Here is a 19,471-nt window from a genome sequence, read left to right on the forward strand (position 1 = left end):
CACACACAGCTACCCCCTCCTTTGAGGTGTAATTTGGAGAGAGGCCCCTTCCTCCAGTGTACGCATTGCTCTCCTGGGAGCCCAGAGGTTGGAGGTGTGTATGGAAGTGCGGGAGTGTGTCAGTGTTTGTGGTGGTTAAAGCCACAGTGTTTATAATCAAGCTCAGCTGTGATAAAAGGGTGTTTGTGTGTGTTTATGTCTGTGTGGTTTATGGCACATATTAGTAAGTTGTGCGTTTGTGTGCGTGGACAGAGAGATACACTTGTGGTGACAGGGAGCTGGAGAATCAGGTTCGCCAGTCTGAAAATTACTATATTACTGTACTGTCATTAATATATCATAATATACTGTATATACACAGATATTGTGTATAAATGTTTAGAAGGTGTCAGGAAAAGGTGATTTGTTGTTTGCCATTTTTTTAAAAATGGCTTTTTGTGGTGTTTCAGTGACATTTAGCCAAAACACAGCTTTTTGGTTTCACTAAATACAGTGTATGTGTTCATACAAGAAATATCTTGACATTTTAGGAAAGACTGTGAATGAATAGGATCAGTCTCTGTATAGGAATACGGTGATAAAACTATTAAAGCACTCTGACTGTGATTTTATCTCTTCTATATCTTCCTCATATTTTTAGTGCTCTCACTTATCTCAAAATATTAAAGAAATTTGGACACCAGCAAAGATTTTCTACAGTGAACATCAGTACAATATTTTAAAGCATTAAAACAAATTTTTATTGTACTATTTTTGTAACTCCACTGGCACATTGTGCTATTGCACAAATAATTGATACAGTACTACACAAAGCCAGTGGGGGCAGAGAAAGGCATCCTCTGATGTTTCTTTTCCCAGCTACTCGCTCTCAGGTTCTTCATTTACTTCATTTCTAACACGGAGCTCAGACACTTCATTCCTTGAGCCACTTCCTTTTGTTTACTTTGCATCGTATGAATAGACAGTGTTAATCCTAGAGAACGCAACAGAGGAAGGGCTGGGAAAAGACAGACATGCTGTGTTTGTGCGATAGACCCTATTACTGCACATCCTCTTTCTCTCTCTGCCTCGCTGCGTGTCACACAAACGGTCATATTCATTCATATTTGCCAGCATTTGTCATGCAAACAGGTACTTGAAAGCAGAAACATGAACATGTGACAGACACACTTACATATACACACATGCAAACACAAGACCAATTGAGCAGCTTGGAGATGTGAGATCCTGTGTATTCTCTGTACTCATTACAACATACAACAACACCAGCACTACCTGTCTTCTCCCATTGCCCTCATCATCATCACTTTGCATTTTAGATGCTCGGATGTTACAGTTAAATGATCACGGTCATGAATGCTTGGTTTCAGGGCACCTCTGTCTCCTCGTGTGTAGGATCATGTGTTTCCTGGCATCAGTTTGCATGATTTTTGAGTGCACACATTTTAATGCCAAGTAGATATAAATCAATGCTTTCTAAAGCTGTTGTACACTCATCTTGTGCAGTTTGGCTGAAAAAGAAAGAAACAAGACTGTATTTGTTGTTGTTATCTTCTAACTTGTTTGTCAAAGTGCTTATTTGATTAAAGTGTAGATTCAGTTCTGGGGAAAGCACAGTAAGATTCAACGATAGGTCCAGGGGCTTAGTTCAGTGAATCAGGTCACAGGGTAAATTTAAAAAACTTATCAGAACATAGCAGTGCAAAAACAACTCTGCCTACATCTTAACTGAAACCAGGGACCATGACTACAGGCATTAAAATAGAAATATCATATAAATATGAGTGTTGCATACATACTGAACAGGTGCAACATTGTAAAGTCACAGGGACACTGAGTATTAGGGAGCAGGGAGAAATATTCCTACAACAATGACTTCTGACAGTGTAAAGGAATGACGGCGTAATTAAATTTGTGTTAAAGCAAAACGTGTTTACATGCTGAACAGAGAGGAAAGCTCTCTTTCTCGTATGCTCCTCTGCCCATTATCTCTCTACATTCACCTGTGAGGTGTTTTTGTTTAGCAGTCTGTAAATGGGTTTTCACTCATTGTTCTCCTCACCTGCTCCTGCAGTACAGAGCAGCTGATCATTTTCCCTCATCTCTGTTGCTCAAGGGGTTAACTCTCTTTGTGGGGTGTGAAATGAGAAGAAATTAGGACTCGTATACATCAACCTGACACACACACACACACTCATTATCTCACTGAAGACCCAGTTCTCTACCCAGCAGCTCTCTACATTCTGTAAACACCTACACTTACTATTTTATACACTTAACCATCCATTCATGTGAGCCATTAGCGTAAGCACGGTCTGGCTGGCCTGTATCATGACATGTTTACCTTCAAGTTCAAAGATCATCCATTCACAGTAAATTTCGCAGGTCGACACACTTTTACAAACAAAACAGTTGTGCATGCTGCTTTTTGTTCCCTTCTTTTATAAGAAAAGTGAAAGAAGAAGTGGAAATCTGTTTCTTCTAATCACCAGGTTGAAGAAATAATCCTCTTCACTGCTCCATAACAAAGATTTCTTACTTTTTTCCCAATTTCTAACACAATTTCAAAATACAAATTAAGATATTGTCAGAAAAGACACAATATTATATATAATTTTATAATGTTTGTTGGTGTTTCGAGGAGTCTTTGAGGATTTTGGAATTATCTTTAACTACAGCCTCTCTTCAAACGTTGTTGGGTGCACCTCTATATTATTTCTGTGACATAATGGTGTAGGAAAACTACGTTTTAGGGTATTGTTTTATAATAGCTAGACAGTTTGGTCCAGATGATCACTGAATGTTATACTTTATGCCTTAAAAATCTGTGCTTTTGCTGAGCTGACTTGCATCTTAGTACTTACTTGTTTCTTCCCTGTTGTCATCTCTGTTTACATGTAAGATCTAATTTCCAATTTATTTTGCATGGGTGTAAGTCTTGTCCCTGACAGTGTGAGTTTGTTTTTGTGTGCACTGTGGTGTGTAGATGGATAACTAGGGTAAAGAGCAACAAAAAGGAGGGAGGCAGTTTGTTCCCTGTTATTTCTTTGATATTAAAGATTTGCTTTACTTCAAGACATAGTAAGAAAGAGAGAAAAACTGTCTTTACCTGCGATCAATCGTACACCGAGAAAATTGTATTTGAGAGAGGCTGTGTGTGTCAGTAGGTCGCTGTCAAGTTATTTATCCACTTACTGGGTGAAACCTATCTCGTCCGCTCATAAAACATATCTCATCCGCCCTTAGTGCGTTAGAGGCAGTAAAGGACAAAGGAAAAGCAAAACATGGAGGGATGTGCAGATAAAGACATGCTCTGTTTATCTGCATGTATTTCTGTAAAGCTACAGTTGTACTGGTGTCTGCAGGCACACGAGGAAGTAACTCGAATACACACAGGGTCTTTGGCTCCGTGCCCAGCTAATGTACGCCACACCCTGTTTTGCTCCTTCCAGAGGGTGTTCACTGAGACATGCGTCTCTGTCCGAGAGTGTCTGTTGTTTGAAAAAAGCAGAACTAGCAAACTGTGTGCACCCGTTTCCATCTGCATGTACTGCTTACTCATGTGTAAAGGTTTGCCTGTATTTAGCTCTGTATCCTTTACCGAGTGTGTGTGTGTGTGTGTGTGCGTGTGTGTGCGTGTGTGTGTGTGTGTGTGTGTGTGTGTGTGTGTGTGTGTGTGTGTGTGTGTGTGTGTGTGTGTGTGTGTTGACGACACACAGAGACAACTAAACATGTGAATACATAATCAGCTAATTAGCTGTTAGCAAATGCTGATGATTTGATTAAACGCAGTGTGGGAGCAATAATCTTGTTGAGTGTTAATGACTTATCACATACTCTATACATGACCAGCTTCATATAGTCAAGACATTCCCTTCACAATCCATTATAGTAGATTGGCTTTTGGCTCTTTGGCTTTTAAATGTGTTATTAATCATAAGATGAGGAAAGACTCTGAACGTATTAAATAATTAACATTCCCTTCAAGAAAAACAAAAACAGCCAAACAACCACCTGGGCATCTTTTGACATTTTCAGCATGTGATTAATGTGGAGTTTTCTACTACACATTGCGTAGATGAATAAATATGCTAAATAAAATGAAAAACACATTTTCAAGTAAGTGCATTTTACCATTTGATACCATAACAGAAAACGCATGTCTAACTATTGTGTTTTATTACCCTGATGTTTCTCCAAAACTAGAAACAAGACAATAACTCAGATAATTTAGTTTTCTGTTTAGCCTCCACTTCTTAGTCCTAGAGTCCCATCATGTGTTGTAATTTAACACCATGTTCTTTTTGATTGTTTCCTATGTGATGTAGCAACAAGATATCAACTTTTGAATGAGGGTTTGTTGACATTTCTAAGAAAAAGGGGTGATTTTTTCAGCGGTCGGGGGAACACTGATCAGGTCACTGTAAGGCTCAAGTTACAGTGATGTAGGTTTCACACTGCTGCTGTAAGAGCTGAGGGGGAGTCTGTGTGAAGGGAAAGATGCCTGTGGCTCCTATTTCAAGAAGCTGGCTGCTAGGCCACTGTATACCTTGTTATGGCTAGGAAGATGACTTTGTCGTCTGATTTTGTTTCTACTTTGCGTGTGTGTGCGTGCGTTCAGAATTTATTGTCTAATCATGGTATAGTCTTTAGATATTTCCATGTGGACTTGGGTGATGTATTAACGTACTGCTCCAGCAGCCAGTGTGACTAAAATGCATTTTACAACAGAAGCAGCTGCTTTCACAGGTTATTCCTACATTGTTGATGACTTAGAATATACGTTCATACAGGCCTGTTATTATCTACAGTGGTTAATCCCTGTTCAGAGTCTCTTGATAGATAAATTAAATAGGTATATTTTGACAGTGTTCAGGAGCTGACTTTTTCCATTGTCACACTACAGATGATAAAATCAACAGTTAGTACCAAAGATAACATTTTTAATGTCGGACATGTCCTCCGCGTGTTGTAAAACTCCTATTGCCTTGAAAAAACAGAACCCTTTTACAAGTGCTTGACTTACAATAAGACCAGCCTGCAGCTGTTGGCAGCACCTGTCCAAACCTTGCCTACACCCTCGTGTGTGTCGTAGTCTTTATACATTCACACTCATGTGAATAGCTACAGTCACAATACCCTTCACAGGAAATTAAATAGGCAGCACAGTGCTCTAATATGCCTCTTTATATGTGTTCTATGTACAGGTTATGGAGAATTGCTGTGGACGGGGCATCTGTAACATCTCTAGAGTCTGAATGATGCACAGAAGCCTTTCGAAATAAATTCCTGTATGTGCACATACTGTATGTCAATAAAGCTGTGCCCTTCATGGTTTAGTCTCATGTCATATGCAGATTCCTTTTGTGGTTTTGATATCATCTCAGTGTGTGTGTGTGTGTGTTTGTGTGAGGGAGAGAGGATGAGATCAGATAAGCACATGGTTGAGGAGGAGTTTTCTGATTTATAGGAGCTTATTGAGGAGGAAATAGGCGTCATAGTCCAGTGACTGTAATGAACGAATAGACCTCCCTGCACTACTCGGCATCAAAGAGACAGGCCAACCCAAACACACACACACACAGCTGCACCCCTGCAAATACACTCCTCTGGCGAGAGAGTTAAGTCAGCCCAGGAGGATTGAAGGGAAGAAGAGGAGAGAGGAGTGTAGGAGTGAAGAGTGTGCTGAGCAGCGCTGGTGTGTGTTTCAGGGAAATTCCTGTTCAGCACCACAGTTATCAACCTTCTCCATTAGAACTGATTGATAGTTTTTGGGTGTCATGCTATTGAATTTACCAGGTGTGTGTTTGTGTGTGAACACTGACCTTGGCCCATTTAGCCTGAAGGATTTTGGAGAAGGGAGTTTAAGAACAAATTTTGAATGGTAGCTCGCGCTGAACCTGTTTTCACTGTGTCGACTTGGACAGAAGTTTTCCTCATTAGGCTTAAGTGGAGAGATGTTGGGTTTTGTGTCTGGAGCCAAATGTTCTCTGATAAAGAGATGAAAACATATCAAAGGTAATATTTGTAGAGGAGTTTCATTAGATTCCCTAGGCTTCATTCTCAGTTTTAAATAGGATTTTCAGACACTTAAAGGTTCAAGAAATCAACATAGGACTTGAAGTGTCGACCGTGTTCAAGGGGATTGAATTAACTGGTGTTTACAATAAGTGTCCATAAGCATGCAGCACTGGATCCAGTGGCAGCTGTAGTTACAGTACCTTATATTAAATAATATGATAAGCTTGAAGGACATTAAAGCAACATTTGTTTGAATGCCTGATAATTTGTCATGCATGGAAACAGAGAATGAAACTATTGTGTTTGGTATGTAGCAGACTCATGGAGGTGATCACCCTGTTTTTTTACTGTCCTGAACATCAAACTAAACCTAAAAGTGTGATGGAAAAACAAAAGCCGGGTCCATATTTCATTGGTTCCTATCGGCCTGTCAAACTAAAATGGCCATAGTAACATGAGCCCCTGTTATTGTCCCTCTCCCTACCCAGTGTTTTGCTTGAAACTGGACACTGCCTGCACCCCTAATGGTGGCAGCTTGGCCACACACACACACATACACACACACACACACAGTCTCTGTCTTATTGCCATGCAAGCTCTTTGTTTTGTTGAATTCACTTGAGATTCTTAAAATAAAAAATTGGCACATCTGTCCAGGGAGGTACAACCCTCATGTGGCAGTTTGGCAAACAGCCACTAAAACCTATCAAAACCCCAGAAGAGGGAGCTGTTGTTGTTTTTGGGTTTCTTTTTTTCTGTCTCTGTAGCCTGAATCCAACTCATCTCTCTAATTCCTGTCTGTTTCAACATTGTCCATGGTTTTCTCAGTAGCTATGGATCTTTTGTTGTTGTTGTTGTTGTTGTTGTTGTTGTTTTCGTTGTTGGTTCTTTAAGAGGTTTTAAGGGTTCAACAACAAATAGCCAAATCAGTTTTTTTCTTTTCTTCTTTTTGCTTAGTACATGTATCTGCTCTTCATTTGGTCCTCTCAGGCTCACGTCACCAGCCTAAGCTTGCACAGAGGTGTAGTTTAAATTACCTCATCGAAAGATTGTGTAGGGCTACTGTGACCTTAGGTGCGAGAGGTTACATGTCACCGATTGGATGACCATTTGTAGCATAAAAGTCCCAATGTCAACCTGAGCCAGGATCTAATTATCCACAGTAAGTGGAAACAACTGTGTTCATGTGCAGAGACTTAAGACATAGGAAGTTGTATGTATTTGCAGATTTAATGGGTGGTTATTTTTTAATTGGTCAGTTTGATAGTATTTGCTAATTTTCTTTGTTTTATGTGACAGTAATCACTTGGGATGACATCACTATTTTCTGACATTTTACAGACCAAAGTAATTAAATCAGCTATCCCAGAAAATGTTAAGCGGATTAATCTCCTGTAAAAATAATTCTTAGGTGCAGCCCAAATTGTTTTATCTTAATTAGTTTTTGTCCTAAATTGAATTCAAGTTAAAAGATATTTTTCTAAATGCCATTAAAACATTTAAATATGGAACTGAGTCTATTTATTTTAAATAGAAAAGAAAAACATGTGCAACATGTAAAATAAATTGTGGCACAATTAGTATCTGAAGTGATCTCATGTGGGCAGTGATAGACATTTAAATAGAAAAGATTAGATTCAGTGTAAACAGCAGGTGTAAGTCAAAGAGATTTCTTCTAGTTGTTTAAAGGCATCGACATTATCTACAGCAATATGTTTGACCCCTGAGGATAAGTTTATTTTCCATTTGTGAAGAGAGATAAAATTACATGATTTGGTTTTGAAGTAATCTGCATTGGAAAACAAGGTGTTCTCTGTCTCTCCAGTTTTCTGTTGATGCCACAGTATATGTGAATGATAATGTTCCCTTTAGGAAGCTTCAGGGGTCACATATGGGAAGATGTATTATTGCTGGTTAGTGAAGTAAGAATATTAAAACTCGCAAACGCACACACACATACACACACACACACACACACAAACTGTTGCAAATTCACTGAACAACATATGAAACTCATTTATCTGAATTCACTTACAAATCCATTAACCATCCCACCATGTCTCCTGTGTCACATGTATCACACATTTTAACAGGTCTCTCTCTAACTCACACACACACACACGCACACACACACACACACACTTGCTCTCAGTGTGGGTTAATTATAGCCATAATAAGCACTTGGACACAAACTAAGTTTGATAAGACCACTAATGACAAACGTGATTTGGGAAATCCCCCTTCTCTGTCTTTCTGTCTCTACCTTTCATACATCAAATCCTAATTATTAGTCCCCCTAATGTGCTTTTCTATGATTTACTCGTTCATATTTCAAGATAGACAAAGCACCTAGTAATTATTGTCTGTCACCGTTGCCATGGAGCTAATATCTACAGTCACATGATGGCCTCCCAAGGTGACCAGGAAGTGGTTTTACGGGGATGTAGGGTGGGGGGTAATGGGTTAAAGTGGCAGTTGTGTGTGCAGCTTTGTTTGTTGATTTATGTGGAGGCTGTAATGACATCATATTCAACAGTGGAAAGGGTAATAAATTAGACTTGAGCTAATGGTGCGGAGGCTTTTTCTTTGTTAACTAACGCTCTTTTCTCACATGGAAAAACAATTTTCTGTTTTGCCTGTAATGGGAATAAACTTTAATAGCTTGTAAATTCATCGTGAAACAGAAATAAACAAACAATAATTTCCTGTTGAGTAACACAGGAACTAACTTTTAAGAATTTATCCGTATCTAACTGCAGTTCAACTTATACACCTTTAATTCCAAATAGCTCAGATCATCGGCATTAATGTCATATTTAATGCCAATAATCATGACACAATGAAAGTGACATTGTTTTCATTATTTTGGCTCTGTATACTAGTGCTACTGATGCTTTGGCAAAACTTTATTAATTGTCTTTAGTTTAGTTTAGTTTAGTAAGAGTATTTGATATACTACATCGTAGGTCCAAAGTTGACTTTGTGCTCTGAGTCAGTTTTATGAAACTGATATTTCCAATTGATATACCAAAAATATTCTGAAACAGAGAGCTGGAAATCCCCTTTAGCTCTCTTTAACACAGGTCTTCAGCCCTTGCCAAGAATAAGGCTTCAATTGTTTCTGGAGACACTCACAATCCTACTATGGTCAACACCACCATCAAGTTTGTGTGAGCTGCACAGAAACATAAAGACGTGTATAGTGGAGATCAGGTATTTGTAATGTTCTGGGAAGGGAAAACACTTCATGGTGAGATGATTTCATTTTCTATCAGGCAACTTAAGCAGCTTTTCTCTTGGATGAGCATGAACATGTCAGTCACTCACTACAGTACAAACAGTATTTTGCATTAACCCTGGTAAAGACTGAGACATTCCTCTCTAGACTACACATAGTCGCTGCTGGGTGGAATACCTTTTGGGCTTTGTGTATTCTATGCCTATTTATATTGGGCGTCATAGTTTGGCACATCTGGAATTTGAGACTTGTGTTTTTTCTGGATTTGAAGGCAATAAAAACAGACAGTTTCTAACTAACTTCACATTCAAGCTACTGTTTGTACTGTTTTGGAACAAGCCTATTTAACTCAGTTGTGAGTCGATGGTTTGTCATAAGTGTGTTTTCTCTGTTTTTTATATTTTTGCAGCTCAAGATAATTGTCAGTTTTTACTCAGGTTAAACTCTTACCAACAGCAGATGAGTCTTTGCTCAAGCCTGCTTTCATCTTCTAATTATACATCGCACGTTTTGTCCTCACATTCAGTCAGAACGCACCTTCAGAAGTGGGAGTCTTGGCTCTCACACTTTCTCCAAGTGAAAGTTAGTTTTTTCTTGTACTTGCTACTTAACGCATACGGCTGTGGTCAGATAAGGAAATATGCACACAACTGTGTGTCTAATGTAATTAATAGAGTGTTAAGTGCTGATGGAGAAACATACATGTTGCATCATCTCTCTGTCAGCTTTTGCATAATTTATACAATTTTCTTCTATTAAGTGGGGATTTATTTATTGTTTGACAGGTACTGGGAAGATTTGTGCAGAAGAACAGAAGGGTGGTCTATTTCAGCAGTGAATGTATTCCAATTAAGATGCAGCATAACCTGCTATTTGATCTCAGACGCTGTAAAAACTTGGTGATGGCTGATGTCATGTTTTTCCACAGCAGGAGGAGATTTCATCACTGTGAAGGGATTGACTTTGATCATCTGGCTTCCACACACCATGAAAGTCTCACTCTCTGTGGGACAATACACACACACACACACACACACACACACACACACACACACACACACACACACACAGATTGTTGCGTTAATAGTGAGCATGGACTATAGGTATACTGTCAGAAATAAAGCTGGGGTATCTCTTTGATCACAATTGCATCCCTATGAAAAATACATGTGAGAGGATTAGGATTAATATTTCTCAGTGCACATTTCCTGTGTGCCAATTAGAAGAGACAAATATGTGTGTTGTATGTTGTTATAGTCTGTCACATGGATCAGCTGGTGTGTGAACCGTTCAGTACTGAGCTGATGTTTTAATAAGGCTGTTTTAAAGTATTTCTGTGTAGTGTATTATAGTTTGACTTTTGTAAAGTTTTGTTTTTTTGTGTATGGTAATGTAGTGATTACAGAATATACTCAGTCAAGTTATTCTCTTGTTTTTTCACAGACGGTCAGAAGAGGAGGTCGACATGGACAAGGTTACGGCTGCCATGGTGCTGACCAGTCTTTCTACCAGCCCTTTGGTCAGGAGTCCACCTGTCAAAGTCAGCGGTGAGCATCTCATAAAGACACTGTCTTTTAAATGTGTCCTGTTTGTGATTCACTCTCATCTCAATTAAAGTAGAACTTCAATAAAAAAGTGGAAACAAAGAGTAGCTCAGCCTAAACCAGCATGGTTCTTTACACACTGACGTATTTTTCTTCATGGCTATTATCTGGTGAATGCATTTGGAAATGTAAGTTTGTAAAATTACCACCACCTGTTTCACTTAACGATTTTCTCATCAATTAGTTCTGCAAATCCACAGAAAAGTGCAATGAGCTTGGATCTTTGCCACTTGTTGCTGTGGCAGCAATCCACAGTTCCTGATAACTGCAGTGACATGCAGCCACTTTGATAGTCTGTGGAACCAACCAGCTGTCCATTCAACGAAGCAGACATGCTTCAACCACTATACACATGTTCACCGTCACACATGCAAATGCGGTCAGATGTTAAATGAACGTGACAACAACATCCACTTTTAAATCCTAACCCTGCAGTTGTATTGTAGTCACGTCATGTCAGAGATCATATCATCACTACAGCAGGTTCTCATGCACAATCTACACTGTCGTGATTTGTATGATAAGTTTTATATATTTGTAAATGGATTTCAGATAAACTGAAGAAATCTTGAAGAGTGTCATAAAACAGTAGATTATTTTCTGTACCACAAAACTTTTCTTACTCAAGTGTGACCTCGGAGACACCCCATCAAGACACAGCCTCACTGATTCCTATAACTGCATCACACATTTTGTCTGCAGAAGGAAACAAAGGCATGCGCATACATGAACTTATAGACACAAACTGTGCCCAAAGTTTCCCCTGCTTTCATCTTCACAAAGTGAAATTCCTTTTGTAGCTGATACTCAAAAGAAACATTTATTTGATCTGAAAAAAACAAGACCTTGGAAGTAGCTCAGCAGAGTCACAGAAAAGCAAAGTAACCTTTCTTTTCTGATGTCCCAGTCGGCAGTCGAGGCTCTTTTGTGTGAAGTGCAAATAAAGCTGTCTGAACTTAATTGAATGTCTACTGTCATTGACAGAGGAATGCCTACACGTTTTGCTGTGGTTGTAGCATCGTCAAATATGACTAGAGAAGCTGCATTTATTGTTACGTTAATGCTTTACCTTTCTTCCTCCCTCCGCTTCTTCGTGGCCTCTCGTCTGTGCTCTCCACCTCCATTCATGTGTTCTCTGTTCACCTCCATCTTCACAGAGGGTCTAAGTGGTTCGTGGAAGGACAATGGCTCAGCGGGACCATTCACCCCATCTAGCAATAGCTCTTCAGGGGGCTACTGGAGCTGGTCTGCGCCCAGTGACCAGTCCAACCCTTCTACACCATCCCCTCCGCTCTCAGCAGACAGCTTCAAGCCCTTCCGTGTGCCAAGTCTGGGCGGCGTGGGGCCCGGCCCTGCGGGACCTGAAGACCCCAGCCTGGAAGAACAGGACGGCAGCAGCCTGCTCTTTGATGAGCCCATCCCTCGCAAGCGCAAGGTAAATACTGTGAATCATATCTGAGTTAATAGGCTTAAAGTAAAGCCGAATTCCGCTCTCTGTGTTGAAAATAAAACGTATTGATTTAAATAAGTTGTGTACTATTGAAAAAGAAACAGGAAATAACTTTTGAGTTTAGATCCTAGGAAAGAAAGGTATCAGGAACCTGTGGAAGAAACACGTTACTCTACTGACTCTTGGACTGTAGCTGAGCAGGCTACGTTGTCATAAAACTGGAACAATGTTTTTTTTTCTCACATCGTGCAGCAGTGTTTTAATATAAAAGTGCAGTAGTAGTAATAACACAGTGTGGATTGAGGGCCACATTATTGTGGACAGGTACTAAGTGATTTTTAAATTTTGATCCACAAGAAGAGTTGTTTCAAAAGCTATTTTCTCACAGGTTCAGGTTCCCAATAAATTGCCCACTTACGTCTTCAGTTCCAAAATTGTCAGGAACTTGCACACAGTAGAGGCTTTAGAAATGATGACAGCAGTTCTGCAAGTTTCACCTATGTTGGATTAAAGAGAGTGTTCAGACAGCAACGCACGGTATGTGAGCATTTTGCACTTCAGCAAAGATGAAGCAGCAAGTTGTTTGATTGCATTTTTGTTGGTACTGTATTTAACAAAAATATCATCAGCCAAACTGTGATGTTAAATGAATAACTAAGATTCTTTTTTTTTCTTTTACCATTTATTTGAAGTAGAGTGGCAGACAGGAAAGTCGGGGAGCATGAGCGATTCACGACATGCAACAGCAGCACTCAAACCAGAAACATTGCATTGCATGTGCACTGACCATTAGGATACAACTGCACATTCTGTGGCATGAAATCTTTACTGAACAATTATGTTTGAGAGAACATTTCTCAGAAGATTAGATTGAAATCCTCTGTGAGCTTGTGTGTTGTCTGACTGCAGCTGCTGTCTGTTATGCATTTCCTGCAGAACTCAATGAAGGTGATGTTCAAGTGCCTGTGGAAGAACTGTGGCAAGGTGCTGAGTACTGCTGCTGGCATCCAGAGACACATCCGCACCATCCACTTGGGGTAAAACATGCTTATCAAGACACAAACTTTAGCTACACTTCACACAAACCCTCAAAATGCCCCTGTAACACTTCCTAGGAGCAGCAGGTGAAAGAAAAATGTTTTACTTTTCTGTCCTTTCTTTTCTGTTCTTGACCCCTCACTCACTCTCTGCATCCTCTGTTTCCATTTTCAGGCGTAATTGTGATTCGGACTGCAGTGATGGCGAGGAGGACTTCTACTACACAGAGATCAAGCTCAACACAGACTCAGTGGCCGACGGACTCAGCAGCCTGTCCCCTGTTTCACCCTCTGTCCTCTCCCCACCTCCTCCTCCTCCTTCTCCTCTCCCTTCTCTCAGCCAGCTACCAGACTCCCACAGACTGCCGCAGTCCTCTGACACCAAGGAGCCTCACGGCGGGGGCAGCACCCCACTCAGCCGCTCTGCACCCAGTGCTCTCTACCTCATCCACACGGACCACGCCTACCAGGTAAGTGTGTTCAGGCAGGAAGCAGAGGAGGTGCACACACATAAACACATACAGTCACTTAAATCAATTCAATTAAAGATAAATGTACAGCACACATCATGTTTTAATCATGTTCAATTTAACCAGACGGCATCTATAAACACTGCTGTAAACATCACTCAGCTTTTATAAACGCACACGCGTGCCAGCACAGAGCGCACAGAGACTCCTGTACAGCAACAAAACTACTGGTGCTCCTCTGAGGGCATCAAGGGACACCAGCTAATGAAATTAAACTAGATCAAAACAGGTATTTAACACAGAACAGCGCGGAAAAGGTACAAATCATGACCTTTAATAGAAATCCAAATGAAGATAAATTCAACATGGACGCCACAACACTCATATCTACTCACATTATTTCCCACACACTACTATCGGGGTCCTCGTTCTGCTGATTGTGTGTCACCTGTCCCTCGCTCCCATTAGCAGCTGTGCTAACAGTTGTGTTATATCAGCACACAGCAGTAGGTTTGAAGATATAACTCGGTGTGGAATAATAGTGCCACTGTTCATCATGTTTAATATACCCATCTGACATTATTTGTTTCTGACACCTACAGTGTGGATGACTGCATGTTTTACTAGCAACACATTGTATATATCAGTTCTTAATTATTATTTTTTTATTTATACAATGTGAGATACCAGACCGATCTCCAAAAATGTCTTAGTGAACTCTACTGGGATGGGTTTTCTGTTTTAGGCTCAGTTCACCTTCACTTTGCAATAAAAAGTGATGACATAAATAACTGTTCTTCCACGTACTATGTTGCATTTGCAGGAGCAGAAAATAATATATGTTTGACCTCTGACCTTTTCTTTCAGGCAACGGCCCCAGTGTCTATCCCGTCCAGCAGCAGTAACTCAGCCGGCTCAGCCTCCACCAGCTTCACTCCCACCAACAGCTCCAGCTTTAGCATCTCCTGGCAGTCACCCCCTGTTACTTTTACCGGGAACACAGTGAGGAAACATTCAAAGACCAGACATTTATAGTGAACTTCAGCAGTTACATAACCACAACTTTGTCTGTCCTCAGCAGGTGTCTCCCAGTAAAAGCCAGAGCTTTGGTGAACAGCGTTCCCAGACCATAGCTGTCCTCTCATCCCCTCCCAGAGCCACCACTGCCCTCAGGTACTGAACTTTGTTAGATGTAATTAAAGAGCATATTAATTGAAGTCACAGTTTAGATTTTACAAAGAACAAATGTCAAAGCATCTAATGTGATTTTCTGCTTAAAAGTGAAAATCATCACATGTGGTAAAAGATGAAAAATTCAGTTCAGTGACTCCTACATAAAAAGTTAGTTCAGCCTCTGCTGTGTTTAATCCACGGAATAAAGCTGATTTTTGATTGTGATTAATATTCTGTGTCATTTACAGCAGCAGCACACAAATGATCATGCAGGGCTTTATCAGAGTTAAAGTGAACTGGGCAGAGTGGTGATGATGAAAACTGGAGGTTGCTTAGTTGCAGTTGAGTTGCTGTCTCTTAAGTCCAGCTGCTGGTTAGGCACTTCACTCCTCACTGAATGTTACACATGAACCTGTCTCAGTTACAGTCATCAACTTTTTTCCATATCTCCTCCTCAGCCGGAAGGTGCGCAGCGAGGGGAAGAAGTGCCGTAAGGTGTATGGGATGGAGAACCGTGACATGTGGTGCACTGCCTGCCGCTGGAAAAAGGCCTGCCAGAGATTCACTGACTGAGCGTACCTCGCCGACGCAACTCCATGGCTCACCAACGGGCACTGCTGCCTTTTGCCAGAGAATAGGGGGGAGTGGCATCAATGTGCATGCATTTGGTTTTCTTCAGCTCAAAATCGCAACTGTCCGTCAAGCTCCGGCTCTGCTCTTGCTCTCGGTCCTCTCAGCTCCACTCAACCATTTCAGTGGTGGTAGCAACAGCTGGACGGCAGAGTCACCTTTTACATTTCCGGCCAGGATTCCTAGTACTGCCTCGCCATTCCCATCATTCCCAGTTTTGGGAAACCCCAGTGCAGCTAAACAGTGTAAAGAAAAAAAATAGATCTAAAGATTGCTGATGTTTTTATGTTGAGTTCAGTGTTGCATCTTTCTATGTTTTGTAAAGCTCTGGTTTTTAAATGGAAAGTAGTCTAAGAAGCAGTCCAGACAAAAGCTTTTTGTGTGTTTGGTCAGAGGAGAAAAGAATCGTCACATTTTTATCCAAGAGAACAAAGGACCTCTGTGCTCCAGTTTTCGAAGAACGTTGTAAAATAGCATAGAGGTGAAGCCTTTGTTTTTGTTTTTTTCCTTCAACTTGTTGATCTCTCATTTTATTTCTTGACTTCTTGAAATTATCTTTTATCACCGACATCACAGCCTCTCCCGGTCTCTCACCTGTTCTTTACTCCTGACAGCCCCATGGGAATGTACAGCAGAGCCGGGAAGGGCAGGTGGGAAGGTAGAAACAAAAAGGAGGAAGAGAGAGACACACACAGGGTGAAGGATCAATGCAAAAAAATAAAAAATAAACATACAATTTACTGTCAGGGAATGCAGATGGACCATGCCAGTGATTTACCAGATGAAACCACAGCAGCATCCACACACCAACACAATCATTACAGATCATGGGATCAACTATTTTTCTGTCACTTTTTTATCCAGTTGATTCTTTTTGTTTAGTTTTTTCAGGGATGTGGTTTCATAAGAAAGCAAAAAAACCAGCAGCTCAAACTTGGGGTTATAATGTAAACAGCACTATCTCAACAACTAGCTCTCTCTTTCATGACACATGACAACTTTGCAACCAAAAACTCCTTTTTTGTTGTTCTTTGTTTTTGGTTCTTGTTAAGGTGCCATGTTTACTGTAGTTGAAGTAGTTATTTTTTCTCTTTTGTTTTTTTCTTTTGTTTATTTGTTTGTTTTCCTTTGGCAAAACCGAGACTGTTTATCTACCACCTGCTAAAGAACGTGTGTTAAAAGACCTTCCTGAGAGCACTGGAAGGCCTGTCAGCAGCGGTGCAACGCTATAAAATGATCAACATCTTTCACCACATACAGAAGGAGACAGATCGCCCTCCTCCTCCTCCTCCTCCTCGACCAACTTTTACACCTTCCCAATGGGAACAAAATAACTTAATGTTTATGCACGAAAGAGGGGCGCTTTTGATCACCTGTTAACCAAAGGGGGAGGGATAAAAACCAAAAGTGAGGAACTCGCACTGTATTTGTGCAACGGAGCACTTAGTACCTTTGACACGTGGTTCCTGAGGAGAGCTGGAAATCCATTAGGCCCTCTCCACTTCCAGCTTCACCTGCATCTAAAAGGAAGAAACAGCAGCAGAAGAAATATGTGATAAAAAAAATATTTAACCTCCCTGTATGTGGCTCGTTTTGGAGAGTGGTGGAAAAAGGTATTAGCACTTAATTAGGTCTTGTCGTTGTCGTTGAAAATGCACTGCACCTTCCATTAATTTGGTATCATACAAGCAAAGCTTTGGTCCCAGTTTTCCTTGTGATTGACACCGATTGATTACTGATGAGATAAAGAGTCGCGTTGATTGCAGAATTTGTATGATTGCACGCTTAAATTCGTTTCAGTCGCACTCACAGTTGTTTTACACCAGATTTATTCAAAACCAACACCAGCTAATAAACTCACATGCTCGCCCCTTTCACTATTTCAGTACTTCCGCACATGAACGTAGCTCTGTTATGCTTGCTCAACTGTTTATATTTTATTTTTCTATTCTGTTCATGTATATATGTAGTTACCTACGTTCTCTAATTTCCATGTTTATGACCGATTGCTTCGGTCATTATCTGCCACCTTATGGACGAGAATGCGTGAGGAAATATTGTACTGTTCACCCTATCAGGCTTTTGTTGTTTTGAATATAGGGATAGCCTTAAAGTCACTCTTTAAAAAAAATCATTGTGCTTCTATGTCATTACATGATGTTTCAGTAAGAAATATTTAGATTATCTCCAAACTGATTTGCCATTGTTTTATGTGAGCGTATTGTTTAAGAAAAGAAAAATCTATATATACATAAAGAAAAAAACCCTGTTGGAGTTTAAATTCAAAAGGAAAAAAGATGTTGATTTGGCTGTTTCTATTTTTATTTTTGACTATATATACTGTTTATTGATTTTGTTTTCATGTTCTGCTGAAGGAAATGTTTGTGGTCTTTGTAAAGGAGGGAGCGCTGGCATGATTTTCACTGCAAGCCAAGCTTGCGCTGCTCTTTTCAGTGAGTGTGACCCACACGCTTGCGTCTGGAGCTCCTTCACGTCATGCTCTCTGCTGCTGACACTGCTTAGCAGCGGAAAACACAGTTTATTAAAACCTTTATCTTATTTCCAATTGTCCTCTCCCGGTTTCACACAGGCCCACTTGCAATTAGTGTGACTGACATCTCAGTGTGTTGGTGTCCGCATGTGATCACGTGTAACTGTGTGAATGTGTAGGAGCCCCAGGCAGCGGACGTGGACTGCCACTGAAGCATGGTGCTCTACCCCCTCCTGTGAGCACTACTCTCTCTCCCAAGGAGTTACCCACCTTTATCAAACTGCCTGTGGCACTTCCCTGTCAGGGTGTGTGCAGGTCGAGTTCACTGCGAGGCCTCAGAAGCTAGAGGTGGATGTTTTTTCTTATCGTGTAGGTCCATACATCTCCCACCACCGCCCCCTCTGTGGTGCTTCATGTTTTTGTTCACCTCCTCCTTTGCTGTGTGGAAAAATGAGCCAATCCGACCCTGTCAGGTTACCGTCCAAGAACGAGGCCTGTTCAGATCTTTTAAGACAAGCATTCAAACCTGTCTACTTCCTTGTAGATCAGTGGGGAACACTGGGTTTTGTTCATGGACTGTGGCCTGGTCTCAGCCGTCGTGCTGACAACATTTTGATCCCACTCGCTGCCAGTGTTACAAAGATGGAGACAAAAGCACGAAGGTGCTTTCAGAGACACTCAGTCTGTCTTGGCATACTGTACATCGTGGTGCCGTGGCCTCGGTGGTGGTGGTGGTGGGGGGGGGGGGGGGGATGGAGGTGCTATATACTCATGCAGTGCTGTTTCTCCCTTGATCATACAAACTCCATTTTGTACACAATGTTATTCTGTAGAACATGAAAATAAAAACACCCTGCCTCAAGTCTACCAAGTGTCCCGAAACAAGTTAGTGAGGGGGTCGCCCCAAAATCTCTATTCTCTCTCCTGCTTCCTCATCAGTTCTAATAGTATTAGTTTCGTGACTTGTCCTACTTCCTAATGTTCAGGGGTCAAGCCTGTACCAACAAGCAGAACCGATACACGTCATAAAATATAAAATGAGTGCATTTTGTGGAAGTACTTTTAGTAAGATTAACAGTTCGTTCTTGAATTTGGGAACATCAGAGACTGAAAACAGTCTCAACTCAAGGGCCATTTGTTTTCTTGTTCTGGAGCTTTTAACTGCATCACCCATGAGGAGATTGATCTTATCAGGTTTTGTCAAACCTCCTGTTCTTTCATTTCAAAAGAACTAAAAAAAGCTCGTTATCCAAAATGAGTCGTGGCATCAATGATGTTACAGCTGAGAAATGTGGGTTAATTTTACTGCTGGGTAACCTAATCTCTGGAAATACCACAGAATCTATTAGTTAAGGTT

At 40.7% G+C, this 19,471-nt stretch overlaps 1 protein-coding gene across 2 annotated transcripts in view; it reads left to right on the plus strand.

Annotated features, from left to right (window-relative positions):
- znf704 (zinc finger protein 704) overlaps window positions 1-18,850 on the plus strand; it is a 37,616-nt gene extending 18,766 nt beyond the window's left edge. Inside the window, exons 3-9 of one of the 2 annotated variants that reach the window (XM_026347331.1) lie at window positions 10,703-10,806; window positions 12,021-12,298; window positions 13,250-13,350; window positions 13,526-13,820; window positions 14,688-14,822; window positions 14,899-14,993; window positions 15,452-18,850. In XM_026347331.1, coding sequence (XP_026203116.1) covers window positions 10,703-10,806; window positions 12,021-12,298; window positions 13,250-13,350; window positions 13,526-13,820; window positions 14,688-14,822; window positions 14,899-14,993; window positions 15,452-15,566 — 1,123 coding nt within the window. In that variant the 3' untranslated portion in view covers window positions 15,567-18,850. The remainder of the gene's footprint in view (window positions 1-10,702; window positions 10,807-12,020; window positions 12,299-13,249; window positions 13,351-13,525; window positions 13,821-14,687; window positions 14,823-14,898; window positions 14,994-15,451) is intronic. The other variant, XM_026347332.1, reaches the window with a different exon arrangement.
- Window positions 18,851-19,471: the final 621 nt, after the last annotated feature.

This window comes from Anabas testudineus, chromosome 11, assembly GCF_900324465.2.
Source record: "Anabas testudineus chromosome 11, fAnaTes1.2, whole genome shotgun sequence".
Lineage (NCBI taxonomy): Eukaryota > Metazoa > Chordata > Actinopteri > Anabantiformes > Anabantidae > Anabas > Anabas testudineus.